This window comes from Aquila chrysaetos, chromosome 7 (genome assembly GCF_900496995.4).
Source record: "Aquila chrysaetos chrysaetos chromosome 7, bAquChr1.4, whole genome shotgun sequence".
In the NCBI taxonomy this organism is placed as follows: Eukaryota; Metazoa; Chordata; class Aves; order Accipitriformes; family Accipitridae; genus Aquila; species Aquila chrysaetos.
Window position 1 is genome coordinate 8,265,407 of NC_044010.1, and position 18,845 is coordinate 8,284,251.

General features: G+C 41.0%; 2 protein-coding genes across 10 annotated transcripts in view; one reads left to right on the forward strand and one right to left on the reverse strand.

Annotated features, from left to right (window-relative positions):
- CMSS1 (cms1 ribosomal small subunit homolog) overlaps window positions 1-18,845 on the reverse strand; it is a 244,933-nt gene that overhangs the window by 17,663 nt on the left and 208,425 nt on the right. For 7 of the 8 annotated variants that reach the window (XM_030020082.1, XM_030020077.1, XM_041124879.1 and 4 more), the window contains one exon: window positions 2,066-2,166. In XM_030020082.1, coding sequence (XP_029875942.1) covers window positions 2,066-2,166 — 101 coding nt within the window. Of the gene's footprint in view, window positions 1-2,065; window positions 2,167-14,189; window positions 14,327-18,845 lie in introns of those variants that run through there. The other variant, XM_030020078.2, reaches the window with a different exon arrangement.
- The window catches only part of LOC115343724 (filamin A-interacting protein 1-like), a 140,385-nt gene continuing 135,903 nt past the window's right edge, over window positions 14,364-18,845 (forward strand). The window contains exon 1 of one of the 2 annotated variants that reach the window (XM_041124884.1): window positions 14,364-14,676. The gene's annotated coding sequence lies outside the window, so the exon portion shown is untranslated. The remainder of the gene's footprint in view (window positions 14,677-18,845) is intronic. The other variant, XM_041124883.1, reaches the window with a different exon arrangement.

Sequence of the window (18,845 nt, forward strand, 5' to 3'; positions counted from 1 at the left end):
ACTCACACATCTTTGATGATCTGCAGTCTGAAATATTTAGGCATCTGATCTAGACCGAACTTCTGACCCTTATTCAAATGTTAGCTGCCTACCTACTCATGCAATAGCTCTTTACATGCCACCCTTAAGAAAAGGTCATTTGCATGTTTTTCTTATACAAGACACAGAGCAGACAACCTACTGTTTTTTGACATGGCTCCCTTGTGCTCTGTGGTTTTATGCCATTTTTACATGGAAGTTCTTAAAATGCAGAAAACAGGAAATTTGTGCTGAGACCACTGATTTATGAACTAAAATGTCATAAATTCCTTGTTTGTTAATCATAGACAGAACATAAAATATTTCCTGTATTATATTTCTAACAATTTTTTTTTTCTTTACATGTTGCCAAGTTACTGGAAATTCAAATGTAGAGTGAAAACATTCTTGCATGTGTGTCAAAGTTTACATTCTAGTTCAGCCATACACTCTGACTTTTGGAGTTTGTGACAAAGTAAACACATCAATGTGCCATTCAGATTGGAGACAAATTATTCATTTCATTGTAAGCCTGAGGACAGCCTGCAGACTAGAAACACAAATGTTCATAATTCTATTTGGTTGTCTCCTGACTGGCTTTGAAGTGCCAATTCCAGTACAGAATAGCTTCCAGCCTGTGAATAAGGCAGTGATGAGCAAAATGGGTTATGTTATATGCACCAGAACTACAAAACTACTAGCTTTCCATAACTACATCTGACTTTGCAAGTATTTTACTCTAAAAGACATGTAATAACACATCCATGACTTTGAGCTCCCATAAAGCATTGCCTCCTGGAGCTTCATAGCTAAATATCAAATTACCTAATTCCAGAATGCAAACTGATATTCTTTATATGACAGGAAGAGCTGAGCAGTCCCGATCCACCTTGGCATGATAACCTGTGTTGGTTACCCTTTCTAATGTTCTCACAGAAAGAGCAAAGCAACTCCTCCAAACAAACTGTCTTAACTTAGTTTTAAATGCTTAAGTGAAGATAACAGTGACAAAAAGTGGCTCCATAAGCATCTCCACTGAGTTGAAGTCCTCAGCATCTGACCCCCTGGCAAAGCATGTACAAAGGCAATACAGCTTTCTCCTGTATTGCTCAGTTCTCTCTTTCCTAATCAAAATGTGAAACCAGTTCAGATATTTTGCTCCCTTCACCTTTGGTCTTCTTGGAAAGACACCCAAAAGTGTAGTGATTGCTACTGTGTTGTTTACACTTCTCTGTTACAAAAAAAGAACGTCCCTGCAAATGGTTTTCACTTGGGCAACTGCCTAGGCATCACACAGTGAAATTAATATTGACTTATGGGTCAAAATTAATATCCATAAGCTCAAGGAGAGATAGCTTCCAGTGTAATTTTACCTCTTTGACAGCCATTCAGTCGATTCTCCTGTATGGTATCAGGAAGGCAGAAGAAATTTACCTTCAAATGAGAAACTTTTAAAATCAGCTGACCTCTAGATGACTCTTTTTTGCTCAAGTTGGCGTGATGCTGTCTGTCAAAAGACCTTGCTGCCTTTTCCTTAGCATAGTCCATGTAATGCTGAACACCACAGCTCCTACTGGTTTTAAAGGAAGCTTTTAGTAGTGAAAGGCTATGAAAACAGCAATCCATGTAGACCTAAATTACTCTTCACTTGGACCTTGCACTGGGGACATGCTTGGGTAGAGATGCTGTACAACATATAAATGTAGCTTTCCAGACCTTGTGCATGCAGGGAAAGGGAAAAGGTTATAGGGGAGGACACTCAGTAGCACCATCCAGGTTTTTATCACTAGACAGTCACTTTGTAGGAGACAGGCCTGGCAATCCCAACTCACACAAAACAAGAGTGAAGTTATATATTATTGTTATTATTGAAATGTACTGGAATGTGATCACTTCCAAATAAGGCAAAATAATTTAATAAAACAATTTTATTACATGAACAGGTCAGACAAAGTGAAGAAAACTGTCCCTTTACTGAATGAAAAGAGACTACGTTCCCCTATGCATTATGATCTCTGTGCACTACACAATTGCTTAGTTTACAAACCTGCTTTCTTTTCTTTGTCACAGCAGGTTTGGAATCTGAATCTTGAGGTGTTGCTGTCCTGTTATCACTTGCTTTCTCAATAGCTTCATCATCTGAAGGATCTAATGAGAAAAAAGAAGAGTTTTTGTTGCTGTTTTTCAAATCCATCCCCTATCTTTGCATTCAAAAATAGCGACAAAATCTTCAGCTGAAAGGTTGTCACAATGATACAATCTCAGGATTGGCAATAAATACAGCTGTAACAGAATTTTTTATCAGTTTAGAACACTGGTATTTGAAATCTATTGTAAGAAAAGTCGCAGATTTCCCCTCTTCTTCACAGTATTACATCTGGCAGGCAAGATATTTCTTTATCTTTCTGGAATGTTGCACAGTGGATGCCAGCTGCAGTATCACAAGTAGAAATATCTAATCTTTCCAAAACCTCCTTTGAATTAAGCTAAGCAGTGAACAATGAAAGAAGATGTTTTTGATAAACTACATCTCAAGTTGCATGACATGTCTCCACATTATTTCAGAACATGTAAAACATAATCTTGGATCTGTAGCACTGCATTCACCATATATAATTACAGACCAATCTCATTAGGCCCCAAAACAAGGAATAGCACTAGTACTGAAGACTAATGGCACTGTGGTCCACAGGATTACTATAAAAATACATCTTTCTTGCTAAGTTTGCTGACACTTCTTTAGGAATAAGTCATCTCCTCCTACTAAAACAAGTCTTGCAGATGAAGGAAGAAAAAAAAAAAAACAAATCAAACCAAACACACACAAAAAACCCCATCCCAGCCTCCATCCAAAAGCCCCAAATGCCTTACTGACACCAAGTACCTAGAAGAGTAAAAATTACAAGATTGGTATAACAAAAATGTATGCAGACATTTTCTGCAAGTAGATTTTAATTGTGTCTCTTACTTCGGTAATAATTAGGCAAAGGCACCATCCCCAAAGTTTAAGCAGAATGTCCACCACACTAAAAAAGGCTTACGTTTTGAAAGAAAACTATTTAAATTAAGAGGTTTCTACTCATTCTCTTTTTCATCTCTTTTATCTACAGAGAGACTTTAGGGAAAAAAATTATCCAGAACAACAGATCCCTCTAATAGTGCTATATTAGTGCTCAAGATGTTATATTCAAACACAGAAGTTTCTGCTGGGGACTGAATTACTTCCCTGATCATTCCCAGAAGCATTAACATGCATTGAACTGAATAATTCAATTTCTGTATCTGGAATATTTCTGCCCAACAGGTACTTAGTCATTGCTGCAATCTCCTGTATTCTGAAGCTGTAAGTTCACAGCTTCAAGATTAAGTTATTTACTTTGAATAAAGAGGAACAGTAGGATTTCTTAAGCAACACCCCAAATATGGATGATGTAAGTATATCTATGCAATCGCTAACTGTGAGCAAACTGATGGCCAGAGAACATGAAAGAGAGAGAGAAAAAAAAATCCAACTATGGCTAGTATTTACTAATTCCATGTTGAAATAGGTACTTATTGAAAAAAGCTAAGTGAAAGGATATGTGAAAGATATGCCAAAGAACTGAAGTGAAAGGTAAAAGGATGTGAAGAGGAAAAAAGGAATCTTTATTCATTGGCAGATGCAACATTATATATGATATGGCAGTAAGGCAGTGGCTTTGAAAATCCTAACGTGACAGAACAGGTAACAAAATGGATATATATTTATGCCTGGAATGATACCATCTTGTCACTTCCACTCCGTGTCCCACTGTGAAGGCGTTAGATAAACACGTTAACGACTTAATTCAGACCAAAACGAACGCCATGGAAGAACTGGCAGCACTTGTTTGCATCTCAACGCAGGATGAAGACATATTCCAAATTATTAATTGGGAACAAGAAAAGCCCCCACTTTCCCAACCTAGAGCAAATGCACAAATGTGTGCACCAAGTGGACACTGCAGCTCAGCTGGCCAATTTGCTTCCTTCTCTTTACAGGCACAGCCACCAAATCAGCAGCTGAACGGACTGTGGCCACACAAGTGCTAGAGCCCATGGGGGTGAGTGGCTGGTGGCAGTGGAAGAGCAGGGATGTCACTCCTGGCAGCCCTTTACACAGCCTAGCTGCAACATTAAGCTGCCCCTTAAGCTGGTGCCAAGTCAACTTCAGAGGACACTAGGTGGCTGGCCATTCTGGGATCTCTTCTCAAAGGACGTGAGCAAGGGATATGACAGGTCTAAATCAGGCTTACTTGTACACTAGGAAATATATGGCACTGATCTCCATGAGTTGCCCTCATGAGCTACTTTCCCTCTCTTCTGAGGGACAAACTGAGTCCAATTGACTCTTCTGAGCTGCCATTTGGATCATGACAAGAAGAATGAGCAGCCGTCCCCAGTATGACTGCCACTTTTGCTAGAACATCACCATTACTGTCCAAAGAGTGTTCATCAGACATTGGCTGAAGGTGAAAAGTTTTCTGCGAAAGTTTATTGGCCACCAGAAGTAAAAAGGAGAGAGTATTCCAAAGTCCACTTTTTTTTTTTTTTAAACATCATGAATGGTGATATGGGTTTACATTATTATAAATATATTATTAATGCCAAAAGAAAAAAAAAATCTGTCTAGTCCTGTACAGCCTAACACATGGCAGCAGGGGAGCAGGAAAAGAAAGCAAGCCGAGGGTCTGGGAGACTAACAAATTTCTTCCTTATATTACAGCTCAAGTACCTGTGTCAATCTACTGGGTTCCTCTTTTCTGTTCTCCTGAGGATGTCCGAGTGCTCCTGCACCATATGCCTGTCCCTGCACAGCAAGAGCTCCTTCTTCCTTGGCCTATTCCTCTCCAAACTCACTGACCACTTATGTCCTCTGGCCACTTTGGAATCTCAGATATGATACTTCATTAGAAGAAGCTGAAAAATTACATCATCCAGCATACTCCTGGCAGTTTAAAAGGTGCCTTGGTAACTCAGTGTTACCACTGTGCATTACCATGTGCTTGTTTCCCTCCATATCACCCTTCCTCTAGTAAATTTCTCGTGCTGCATTTTGGTAGGGCAGCTTCTGTGTTTTCAAAACCCATCACTGACTTCTGTCTCTTCTGACCTGACTCCAGAGATACTGGAGGAGTGACCAGCTTTTTCACATACCAGCTCCACACCCCCGGGGTCCTGGATGCACTATATCCAAGCAGGCTGTGGAGCAATGACATATATGAAGTACATGAAAGAAATCAGAACTAATCACCTCTTTGTCCCTCTTGCTCACCGTGCTTGAGCCCCAATCACCCATTCCAGAGCGTATCTGTGCATGTCTCGCTAAATTGAATTGCTGAGCCAGCTCCTTCTCAACATACTTACTTCACGTCAGAAATAAATGAGAATTGCATAAAATAGATTCAGGGGAAGCTGCCTGTGATCTTTAAGCATTCTTTCTTAAATCCCACTTGGCATGCTCTGAAAGGCAAACAGGAGTCGTCTAAGTTTTAAATAACCTCTTCTCTTTCTTATAACTAAAAGACACACTGCTAGCAATAGCAATCTAAAACTGGACAAATGGTTTCCATGATCTGAAATAGCCTGACAAACAATGTAGCACCTGTTCACTGCCCATCTGAGTTTTGGACTGCACTTCGTGATGCAACGTCCTCTACTTTCAGCAAGAAGCAAGAGAAGAGGGCAACCAATGTCCAGCCTCAGACTCAACAAACACCGATGAAAAGAGTTCAACTGTGAGCATCTTTCTGCAGTACCAGAGTATCTTTATTTCATACAACAGCAGAACTTTTATTTGTTCCAGAAACAGCCACTCATGTCCCAATCGAGACAGCAGCTAGTTTCGAGTCGTGATTGTTTGTGACACCATGTCAGCTCCCATGATGACAGGAGTGTTTTGTTGTGGGCATCAAAGTACCACAGGCCAGACTCTGCCAACCATGCTCACATTAAACAGTGTACTTTCCTCTGCAAATAGTTACCTTGATGTCAGCAGGGTTATTCACAAAATAAATCATAATTTGATGTGAATAAATGCAGGAGCACCCAGCTCACAGATTCCACACATGTCTGTATCAGAGCAGCACTGCTTGCCCTGCTTTGAGGTGTCAAGCTGCCCAGGAGACTCCTCTCTGCCAGAACAGGAGAGAGCACAAATCCTTCCTTAACACTAAAGTTGGCGCAAATGCAGAACCTAATTGATTAATACAACATTGACTTTGATCTCCCTTGCAGTGCAAATGAGCAGGCAGGCAGGTGCTGGTGGAATACGCTGCTGAGGGGGTGATGATGTTCAGCGCAGCAATCCTCTGCATCTGTTTTCCTGCAACGTGTGGACCTTACGCAAGCACAAGCTCATCAAAGATGTCTGAACAGTCACGTAATGCTCTCGATATAGAATAATAAATGCGAATTCCACAGCTCTTCACGCTTCTTCCTTTGGTATTACATCAGCAGCATGGCACATACTAACCGGCTTTCCAGACATTGAGTATTTATATTTGATTTTATTTTGAACCATGCTGAAATGGAAAAAAGCCATTTATGCTTAACACACACACACACACATATATACGAATAAGACTTTCTCATTTATGATACTGATCACTATTTAATATCATTCAGTGCAATGGTTTCTAACTTCTTTCAAATCTAGTATTGATATACACACATATGTCTAAGTACATTCAATATGTATACTAAATATATACATATACACCCCGTATTAATACATACACATCTGCATATTTATACACATACACATAAATAAATAAGCACACAGATATTTAGGTAATTTAACAGGTTCCTTTTAATTTTCAGCTTTAACTAATATATTCACAAAGAATGCACATTTGCTTGGTTATTTATACTAGTATTTTTAAAGGTAGACAAGACCTTAATGATATAGGAGATAATGACACGTGCTTTGATATGAATGCAGTCTTGTTTGTACAAAATAGCTAGTACATACAAATTTGTGTTTACTAGGCTGGTTCACCATTACTGAGACTTCTGACCTTCACATGCCACTTTTCTACTCTGAAATGATTAATAAAGGAGCTATAGTGTCCACAACATATATAATTAATTCTTATAAAGACTAAGGCTGACTGAAAAAGTGAAACTTTTCTAGGCAGCACACCTCCAAATGCCCCCAAATAAAGAAAAAGTTACAACTGAAAAGGAACAGAAAATAATCGTAAAATTCTTTGGAAAATGCGACTTGTGGTTTGAACCAGCCTACGACTGAAATAAAGATAAAGGAAGCTGACAGAAATGACGGCAACTATGGGAAGTTCCTCACAGGAAGAGGGGATGAAGAGAACAGAAGGGGTTTTTTGAGAAAGGAGGCATAGTGCTTACAACTCTTCATAATACAGGAAAAATGAACATGCAATTAAAAAGAAAGCTCAGAACAGAAAAATATTGTTTTGCATACATACCCAAAGATAACTGAGGGAATAATTTCCACTAGTTTTTTGTTGGTTTTTTTTTTTTTTTTTTTTTTAATCTGGAAGATAAGTGAGATTAGATATCTATTTAGTATCCAAAAGACCCCCAATGACACAGGCCAGTACAGGACAAGTTCATTTCTTACCGTTAAACTAATCTCTGTGACAGAATTTGGAGAAAATCTGTCTTGCGTGTCCACGAGGGAGACTCCCTCAACTTTTATTGACATATCTGGCACTGCCCAGAGTCAGAGACACACTCCTGGTCAGAAGATTCTCTGGGTCTGAACAGAAATCCCTGCTTTCTCCCTTATGCCCCCATCAGGGCTACATATCAGTACTTAACTAGAATTACTTGCATGAAAACAAAGTTTGTATGCAATTTATTATTGTTCCCCCCTCCCCGCTTCCCCCTCCCCCGACTTCCACCTTCCTCTGACTGTTCTAAAATTGCCTCATATCTGAAACCAGACTTTAAATGAAGCCTGTGTTTTCTGATTTTTAACAAAAAGCCCTGTACACTGTGGAAATAGGTTTTGTATTTGTTATGCTCTCTTTCTAGTTTCAGATACATTACAGGAATGTATGTGCTTGTCATTACTCTGTAGGTGGGCATAGTTCATTCAATTTGGGTGTGCTGTGATGGATTAATTTCAGGCTGCTTTGCAGGCTATGTTTTTATTTATTAGTTGATTAAACGGTACTGATCTGTGTTCATCCTTGCTCAGTTGAGAGGCCTCCTCTTGCCACCACAGTTATGCTGATCACAGTAACTGGGCTAAAAATGGTGATGACAGTATTTTAACATACCACTACGGTATCACTCCTCAAGGCAGCAGGAAACATGAAGCTCTGGCAGGTCCTGCTGTGCTGCCCACCAGTATCCAAAGGAACAGATGAGGTCTTTTAAATAAAACAGGCCTGGCTGGGGGGCTGATTAACTAAGAAAAAAGGTTTAACATTTTAAATATTTTTAAAGCATTCCAAGCTCAGCTACTTCTCTGACAAAAGGAAAGGGATAAAGAGACAAGGAGAGGCCGTCAGAAGGGATGGAAAGGTGCCGCGTAGCAGTGGGAGAAGCAGGTATGAAAGCCAGCGGTGTGCAGCGGCAATAGGCAAGCAGCAGCTCAAACTGCCTCCTGGACAGATCCCAAATTACTCATCTGTGTGACACCAGCACTGCTAATCCAGAAAGGAGGATCTCTTTCATGTCTACCACGACAATCCTCTCCAAGTTCCCTCTCTGTAGGCAATGGACAGCTTTGAATTTTCCTGTTGAGAAGCCTAATAATAGCTCAGATACCCTGGAGCCCAAGGTATAAAGCCAACTGGCCAAGCAATAGCTGTGAAGCTCTTTTGGGGACCTCCAGACCAGCCACGTGGAATGGTTAAGAATGCAAATTTTATTATTAATGTGGTTCTTCAGAGCAGTTGCTGGCTATTTACCATGACAATACTTTAGAAAGTGCTAGTAAATTAGATAAAATGTTAGTTACAAAACTAATCTGGCCTTGGGGAAGATCACCACACAACCATTGCATCGAAAATAGCTACAACAGTGTCAGTACCTTCTTAATTTCTCACACTGCTCTGACTAGATTAGAATGGGTCCACTGGCATCCCCAGAAAGGTAAATAATTCTCCCCATCATGGGCACATATCATCTGCAGTGTTATAACTGAGAAATCCCGATGACAGATTACAGAAAAAAAAAAAAAAAAATCATTCCCTTACCTCCCTTGAATAAGGATTAGCTAAATCATTTTGAACAGTAGAGTAGAACAAGATTTAGTCTAAAAATCAGTAAGAGAACACATATACAGACAGGAAATGAAAAATGACTATTTAATTGCATCAAAAGACATAATAATACAGCTCAGTGGAAATCTTTGATGCAAGGAAGAATGACAACATGGCTAAGCAGTGTGCCACTTCAAAAATTAATGAAGATCTTTCCCTTTTTTTTTTTCCCCATTATAGCTTTTGCAACTCCAGTTTTAAAACACTGATGAAGTTTTCATACTCTTCTCACCAGGGTCATGAATCAAATAAAGTGCCTTCACTCATAAGGCCTTAAAATACTTTGACCATTTGGAACTAAAGAGGAAAAACTGTGAATGAACTGGTATCTGTTAGTGTTACTAGGAAGGCAAGAGTTGCACGTAAAGCCCTGTTGCAGGTGACTACCAGTTAATTACCATTCCTTTGTTGACTTTCCCTGTCAGCCTACTGCAGCAGAGAACAGAGCTGCCTCCCTGCCTGGGCTGAGATAATCTCCATGGTAATTACATGTGGTGCCAGTGCTCCATCATCCCAAACCAGCCACGGTCCCCCAAGGTCTGGGCACTGTTTTCCCTTCCCATCTCTATGAACTAAGGACTCCTTTCCCCAAACAGGCCTATTCCAGCACGACAGTAAGTTTCTGTATCTGCGAGGATGCCTTGAACCACAGACTCTACCTGCCAAGGTACTTTAAAAAAGGTATTTTAAAGTGTACTTGTGAGGCACAGCTGAAGGGCATATCATATGAGACTGAGCAGAAACAGAGTCCTATCAAAGAATCAAAAGCGCTTCAATTTTGTCCCATTAGGTAACATTCAGATGGCATAAGCTCCTTCCCACTCCATCCAGCCTAAGCCTGTGCCAAGCCAGAGTTTCTTGCAAACAGTCTGTAGGAATTTCCTTAACAGTTTCTAAGTATCGGCAATAGCTTGTACTACAAAGACAACATTCTTCCAAAAATGTAAACCCCTTCCCTAGGCAGTTCAGAAGGCACATCTACCACAAACAATTTTTTTTGCCCAATAAATCTGGTGACAGGATATTCAGTTTAGGTTCCTCTTTCTTACATTGAATGGCAATTTAAATTAAAATCACTGCCAGTTCAAACAAAAAAGAACAGGTCTTAATGGAATAATATCAAATTAATTTTCACTATGCTCCAATATGATAAAAATTTTTTAGCACACAGACATAACTATGTGCCATGCAGAGAATCTCCCACAGAGCACTTGTTACAACTACCCCTCCTTTCTCCCTTATTTTTAACACTTTCTCTTTAATATTCATAATAGGTACTTCCAAGCTTGTTTTTGACACATCTTGACTTGCTGACTGGGAGTGACCCGGAAGACAAAATAAAGGGCATATTGGAGAATAAGACCAGAGGAAATCCTCTGGTGTACACATGTAAGCACAGAAGAATAAACATGATCAATGTTAGGCCCAGCTTGTAGTACAGCTACAACCCAGCCCTATTCATAATTTGACTTTTTCATTTTTATATACTGCCTTATAAGACAGAAACATGTCAGAAAAATCACAGAAAGTGACTGATCAGATGTAAAAGTAGTAGGCCACCCTCCTTCTAATAAAAATAACTTTTTCTCCTGCAAGACAAGGGTTGAATTTGACATCCTATTGCTACCTCGCACAAGGAATAACAGCATCACCAAGGTAAAAACGGAGAACTCAATATTCATTTAGTCACTGTAGTTTTAAAACCCGTGGTAAGCAAAGGGCAAACACAAAGATTTGACATGTTAGGAATATGACAGGCCCTTTTATTGTTTGTGATCCAACTTAATTTCTTCATTACGGGCCTGCCAAACAAGAGCAAACAGAGCCTGAAGATACAATAATACATCAGCACAGAGTGCAAATCAGTTCTGTTGTTTGCTCTAGTACGCTTCGCCAATGACACGAGGGAAGGCTCAGATGACACCCACAAGTTGCTGCAGTCTCCTCATTTCTCTTTCTTTTCTTCTCTCAAAAACTATCCTTTATGCTGAAACTTCCAATAATTTTCTTAAATCTCCAAATTCAGTTTAAAAGCATATTTCTAGAGAGATGGGGAGGTGGGAGACAGTTTTGTTTGTAAGTAGCACGGGTTTTGGCTGTTTACAAATCTACTGGATGAAGGTTATAAAATTAAATACTTAACCTTGTAAAAAGGGCTTCTCTTCTTTACAGATGCCAGACATTATAAACCCTACAGTCACTTTAGAAACCACTCAAAAGAATGCCAGCAATACCGTGCAACAGTTTATGCTAATAAGAGAACACTCTATCCAACTCTGAAAAGCAGAGTAATGGGGCAAGCCAGGATACAGTTGACCACATTGGAAACTGGCCAAGTCATTATGGTTCACATATCTCACCTTATGAAATGTTCCATGGGATCTTTAAACAACTACAAGAGCCTAGGAATTTTGGGTTAATAAAAAAAAGAATCAGTTCACAAATACTAGTTACAGAATGCATGACTGGACGAGGGGCAACCCCACAAGGCTGGCTTGAAAGAAGTATCAATCCCAACAGAGGCATCTGAGAGAGGAAGCGGCCTGGGCTCTGGAAGAGCTAGGTCCAGATCATTCCAGAAGAAACGCTACCAAAGAAGGCTGGGTAGTCAAAGAGAAAAACTGTCTACAAAGCAGCAGAAAGACTGTCCAGCATCATAAGGAAAACACAAGTTATGAGCCCAGGAAAAGCTAGGCCCAAACTAGGGCCCAACTCCCTACCACATTTCCCTCTTGGTGGTGTGGACAGGAAACTCATGCAAAAGCCATGCTAAAGAAAACTTGAGTGTATACAGCTGTCCCATATTGACGAACTCATACAACCACTCTTAAAGCATTTTCCCCTCCTTTCAGGAAGTTCACATTACTGGGGTTGGTCAGGCAACATTTACAGCCCGGTACACACAAACAGTACTGCTCTATAAAAGCCTCCCCAAAGAATAACACTCCCTCCCCAAAGCCAACCAACATATTATTTATATAAGCAAGAAATCACTCTTCCTCCACAATATTCATATAGGAGAAGTGCATGTCACAGTTCCTGGCAAAGTATGACTGTTCCTGTGCTTTAGGACCCACCGAGCACTGTGATTCCTTCTTTTTCTAAGAACTACTGATCTATCATGTATGGAAGCTGCTCCAGCTGTTTGCTGCAGAAGGTGAAGAGTACTAAATCATGCCGGGGAGCAGTACACATTCCCTCCCTTATCCTCATCTCCTTCACACTCTAAATGAGGGAATCTGTGGCAATTTCAATATCCCAATGCTGGAGAGGGAGGCAGAAACGGCAGTGGCACTGCGGAGCTGGAATTGGTAGGGTTGATCTGGATCGCATCAGGGTACCGCCCTGGAGTGCAGATAGCACGATGCTGTTGGTGTTTAATGATGTCAGTATCCCATGCATATAGAATTTCACTACTTACACAGTGTTAGTATGTCACTCAACATATGTCTATCTGAAGGGCAGACTCATTCCTTTTTCAGGTCCTCTCTTCAAATACCAGCATCCTTCATTTGTTATAATATTCACTCCTAACAAACACTTATTCTTGTTAATGGGGAAGAAATAGGTAAATCGGGAGGAAAGAGGAACTTGGATAAATCCATAAAACTCCTTAATGGGTGGGCTCTAGCATAGGTCTGACTATGAGCAAGTTTTGCCCAGGAATGTAGTATGGTCCCAGATGTGATGTCTCCCTTAATACTGCAGGAGATTCATATTTTCTACTGTACTCCCACTATCTTGGGAAGCAGCTGTGGCTTACAGCTGTAGTTTTTGTTTGAAGGTAACACACAGAGTCTGGCTGACCCTGTGGACTTAAAGCCAATAGATCATGATAAAATTACACAGTGGAACTTGTCAAAAATAGTAGGCCTCAATTAAAAAAAATATATAGCACACTTCGCAAAAACTTAGCAGCCAAAATCATTGTTCATAGATACACATTGCTACTTTACTGACGACTGGTATAATTCAGGCCTTTTTGGCTCACAAATATTTTGCAGACATATACATCTACAGTATAAGGTTATCACAGTCCTGATGTTCTCTCAGGTTTTCTCTGAATATTGAAAATTGCATGCATGCATATAATGTAGCATACACTTTGATATATGTCACCACCAACAAATATATCCCACTGAAGAACAATACTGCAAACAATCTTTTATCCCAACTCTGCTCCATGTCTTAAACACAGAACGTGAGAGCAGACATTTTGAGTTGCTCAGATTTCTGCAGCTTTTTTTATTCAGAAGCCTTCATATGACATAGCAGTATCAGGTCCCTGTTTGACAGAGTATCAGGTTGACTCCTATCAAGTTAAACTCTCCTTCAGGTTAAGAACAAAATACCCTGACATGTTGCCACATAGAGTTTAGAGTGGCAAATTCCCCGGATTATAAAGCATCTGTTGAAAAGCAGTTCCCTATCTAAGGCGCAAGGGTTATGTTTCTATGCCTCTTATTCTCTTGCTTCCTCCTCTGCATATACTACACATTTCTCTGCAGTTTTGCCTCTGATATTGCAGTTTGTACTGCCCTTTCAAGCTACCCTAGCATCTCAAATTTATACGGTACCAGAATATACATTTGTGGATTTAACTCACTTTTCCAAAAAGTATTACTATAACAGCAAGTGAAAGGAAGGATCATTTCTTATAGACAGAAGCTTTTAGGGAAATACTACACACTCTGCTGCGTTAAGGTTTTAGGAGTAGTAGGAAAGGCGACAGGCTTTTCATCTATGTCAGTGCTCTCTATTTAAGACTAGCAATTACAATGCAATCTCTCATCTGTACCGGTCTTTTGTGAACTGGCATGCAGCTCATTTGTCTAAATGATCAAATAAAGCACATTATGACTCCATCAGTTGCAACTGCCGTAAAAATAGAGCTCATACCTACACTCGTTTGCTGCAAGCAGTTGGTTGATTGCTTTTCTGTCCTTTTACATTGCAGTCCTCTTCCCTTAGATCTTCTCTTTGTAGAGAGTGACATGCTGGGAGGTCAGTTTTCTGACAAGGTCATCTGCCTTCAGAGTATGAAGAGAACTGCATGGAAAGTGGGTTGGGCTATATTTAGAGTTTGGTCCAACTCTGTGCCAAGGTCCCCCCGCTGTCTCTCTCTTGCAGCACCGTCTCAGGTCTATTCTTGCAGATTCTCAGCCCACAGAACATACGAGGAGAAGAAAGTCGCTCTGAGCTACTACTGGATCGAGGTTTTTGCAATTTGCTAAAAACAAGTGGATCAGGAGCTCAGATGAGGACTCCTTAAATCCCTCACTCTTCCAGTATTTATTTTTCTTTGTTCAAGTGGATTTGCCCTTTCCAAGTGAATAAGGAGAGGAAACTGCCTGGGATACAGCAAAAAAGAGTCTCCCGAGCTAAGGTAAGCTTGCTTCATTTTTGTATTGTCATCATAATTAGAGAGCAGTTGATGACGACCTGGATCAGATATTCTGTTTCTGCTAGACCAATTCTGCATGTCAGCATTAAGGTTTTTTTGGATAATGAAATTCTCAATTTCGAAACATCAATTTTCATTTATCACTGTCTAAAGAAAATGGGAAAATAAAAGGATATCAGCATTTGCAATAAAATATACATTATCTGATTTTACCTGTTTAAATCAATGTAAAAAGCACACAGCCATGCCAATAGACTATATAATTATGAAAGTAAGAGAAAAACAGATGTGTGACTATATGGATGATGATTGCATATATAGGCATGCATTTAGATGTGCTGAGTGATGTTTTATCCACATCATTTTGTACAATATGAGAAAGTACGGCTTCAGGTTTGCAATACAGGGCTTGCTGTAAATAGCACAGATATAAAAAAATTAATAAATTAATAGATGAACACTTGCTGAAATCCCTTTACAGCTCCAAAGAAGTTGCTCGGCTTCAACCAGAGTACAAGTAGGATTAAAGATCATATTGAATTCGGTCTCCTTTCCACTGTATGCTTTACACTGGTCCTGCATTGCTTCTCCTTTTAAAAACACATATGGCTGAACAGTTTTCCTCAGCACCATTTTAAACTGTTGTGATTCCTAAGGGGAAAAAACCCTGGACAGAGTACAGCACTGCATGCCTGTCTGTAAGGAGATCCTAACACACTTCAGGTCACATGGACATGATGATACTGTGGTGTGGACTCCAACATGAGGAGATTGTTATCATGTAAAGACACTCCGGAGCCATGGATTTAGCACTGGCACACACACACGCTCTCTAATGCAACATGACCATAGCAAACACACAGGAATGGTAACCTGAAGTAGGGTAGAAAGGTCCACTTTACCCAAAGGTCCAAACACCGATGCGACAGCATCAAAAAGTTCTTCGTAACATAAACACTATGTAAAAGTCTTAGCAGAACATCTGAAGAAAGGCAGATGGGTTCTAGATTAATAGTAAGCAAAGGGCAAGAGAGGTCACTAAGTCAATGGGAGTTCATCTAAGCCACGATGACTGGGTGAATTCCCGCACTTATTTCAGGTCGTCTTTTCTTAATATATCTGCTGGTTAAAAAATGCCACACATCAGGCTGAAAAAGTAAAAGATTACAAGGTGGCAAAAGTCTTACCTGCTGAAGAAACTTCTGATTTTGGTTATTCTCCACTCTGTATAGGATCATCTCATTGTCCTTTGCTTCTGATTATTGCTTAGTAATTTATGCTTAGAGTCTTGAGTGTTATTTGGAGGACGTAATAAACACCATCCATTTCACACAAAATACCTTCCTAGCAGTCCTAAGTCTCTTTAACAAATGGTAATTAGGGTAGCATGCCACGGAGCCAACTTGGGCTGTGTGGCATGTGATAATTCAGATTCATCCAGAAGGTTTGTATTGCAAGAACTCAAAGGAGAGGCTGTTATGGGCGGGTTACTGAAGTATTGCAAAAGCATTCATCAAGTTCATCAGCAAGTAAGAGGCTTCACAGTATCAAAGCATCTAGTGCAGCCTAAGATTGGCAACAACCTTTTAAAACAGGTTACAAACAGCGCATATGTTGTTATACACTGATAGAAAAGAGGACAAATACATCTTTATAAATTATTAAATGTTCAGGTTTTGCCTGAAGTTATTGCTTAATGAATCAACTTAGTTTTTGTGACACTTTGTGGCACCAATTCTCCGTTTGCGTGTGGGAAAATGTTATTTCCCCATCAACGTTAGAGACATCGGGGTGTAGGGGATGGCTTAAAAAAAAGCAGTACGGATGTGACTGTAGCTTACTAACACAGCATTCACAAAGACCCCCCTGGCAGAGGGGCGGGAGCGCTGCTGCGTCCCAGTGGCAGCCAAGAACTGGCTTGTTTTGAAGGGAGGGTCATCACACCTTCACCACAGGAGCTGAGCCTAAAAGGCTTCTGTCACCCAAACTGGTGGGAAGTTGGCATACAGATGAGAGGATGACAGCAACGGCAAACAGCAGTTATCACTTCGATGATAAATATGAGCACGGCATTACTAGAAGAAGTTAGAAAGAGGCACATGTGAGCGAACAGGCCTCATGTCCTAATGCAGCCAAACCTCAGTCTGCTTCTAACCTCTTCCTGGTTGTGGCCGATCCTGCTTGGTAGGATCCTCCTCTTCCTATTCTCTCCTCTCCATTCTAAAATTCCAGCACCAGAATGAGCTAGCTTCATCTCGCTAAGCTATGACCTCCAATGGGCATGATGTGCCCATCCTAGTGGAGACCACCAAGGAAGGGGGGGGGGGGGAAGGGGGGGGGGGGGAATTTTTTCCTCCTCTAGTGCAGGAAAGAAAGACTGAAACCCTTTGCTTCTATTTGGGCTTAGATGGTGCTGAAATCTACCTTCCTCACTGGGGCTGGAGGGCGTGGCTATATGCGTTGATTGACATATCCAAGGTTGAGGAGGAGGAGGAGGAAGAGGAGACTTGGCTGATGATATATGCTGCCAGCTGGCCAGGCAAAGTTCCAAGGGGACATTGACAAACTCCTGGCTCTGGCACTGTCACCCTCAGCTGACAGGTGTAAGCAGGGTCAGAGCCAGATGGCTAAATCCAAACAGCGCCAGGGGGATGAGTAAGTCCCACCGGTAGTCAGATCCCTACTACTGCTCGCTGTATTTATCTTCCTGCTTGGGGGCTTTCTCCTGGTACAACCAAACAACAAATGATGCTGGGATTTTCCTCCCTCCCTGCCAAACTGAACTGACAGAAACAAGCTGGGGTTTTGAGGGGAGTCAAAGCATACCTCAACTCATCCTGAAACAAGTACCTTTAGCAAGAGGCCCTGTCAGACACTACAGCATCATTGGCACATGGCTCTCTGGTCAGCCAGCAGGACCCAGGACTCGCCTCCACCCACCACCATCATTGCATAGCTGGTGCTGCAGCCAGCGTCCAGGCAGGGGTACCCAAAAGGGGATGGAAGAGTGTGAGAAGGGTAAAGGTGGCACCTAGAGAGTCAGTCCGAGAGTACTTGGGTACAGTTCTCTGTGTGTAAGCCTGCATGAGGAGGGAACGCAATATTTGGTATGAAAACAAGCTGCTACAGGTGCTGAAGCAGCTCTACCTCAACACCTGCACAGACATTCTCTTTCAAAACCTTTCATGACTATTGCCATGACTCCTGAATATACTTTCCAGGAAGGGACAGAGGATGATGTGCCAATGCATGCTGTATTAGAAAGAAAGACGCTTATAGGCACAGAAAAATCACAACACTATAGTTAAGCAAAATGGTAGTCATTCTGTTAAAGAATATTTTCCCTTTAGACTTACATGTAACAGGGAAGGGGAAGGAAACCAAAGTTCATACTCGCAACAAGCCATATAGCCCCAAGCTTTGTCTGACCTGATTTCACAAATCCATCTCTCAGAAACAGGACGAAAAAAACCCAACAGAACTTTTCCGTAGGGTCTCCTGCTGCATTATGCTCTCTGTGCACCAGAGGTACAGCGATATCTTGTTGCAGAGAACAGTCTGCTCTGAGGTGAGGAATAGCCTCAGCATTCTGCATTTTCTTTCAGTCTGATACAGTGCTGGGACTAAAGGAAAGATCTCCAATAGTGGTTTTCACATTTTGCATTACAGAATATTACTTTTAACCATGGCAAATTCACTCTTGTTTACCCAAAGCACAATAAAGCTTCATGCTCACATCTAAGCAGAACAAGGCACAGAAAAAAAATTCACTTGAAGATCTGGGTACTCTACAGGCCTGCTTTGCACTACAATGAACTACCAAACTGCTTTGCAGCTGCAATTGCCAGCTCCAAACTGGTGAAAACTGCAGGCAGACCACTGTCTGCTACACTCCGTGCCTTGTTTCTTGCCCAGACATCTTTGTGGTCCCAATCAGTACAGTTTTATGGGTCTCAGCCCTTAGTTCAGTGATTATTCAGGATTGGTACACAATCCGTTCACGTGAGATAAGGTTTGCTGTGCACAGCCTCCGCATAAAACCAAGAACCTGGGGTCTTCTCAGTGCAGGGGAAGGGGAGGCAGAAGGAACAGCCACACCTGACCTCAGACATTGACCATCAGTGCAACTGAGGACATAACGGATGGAGCCT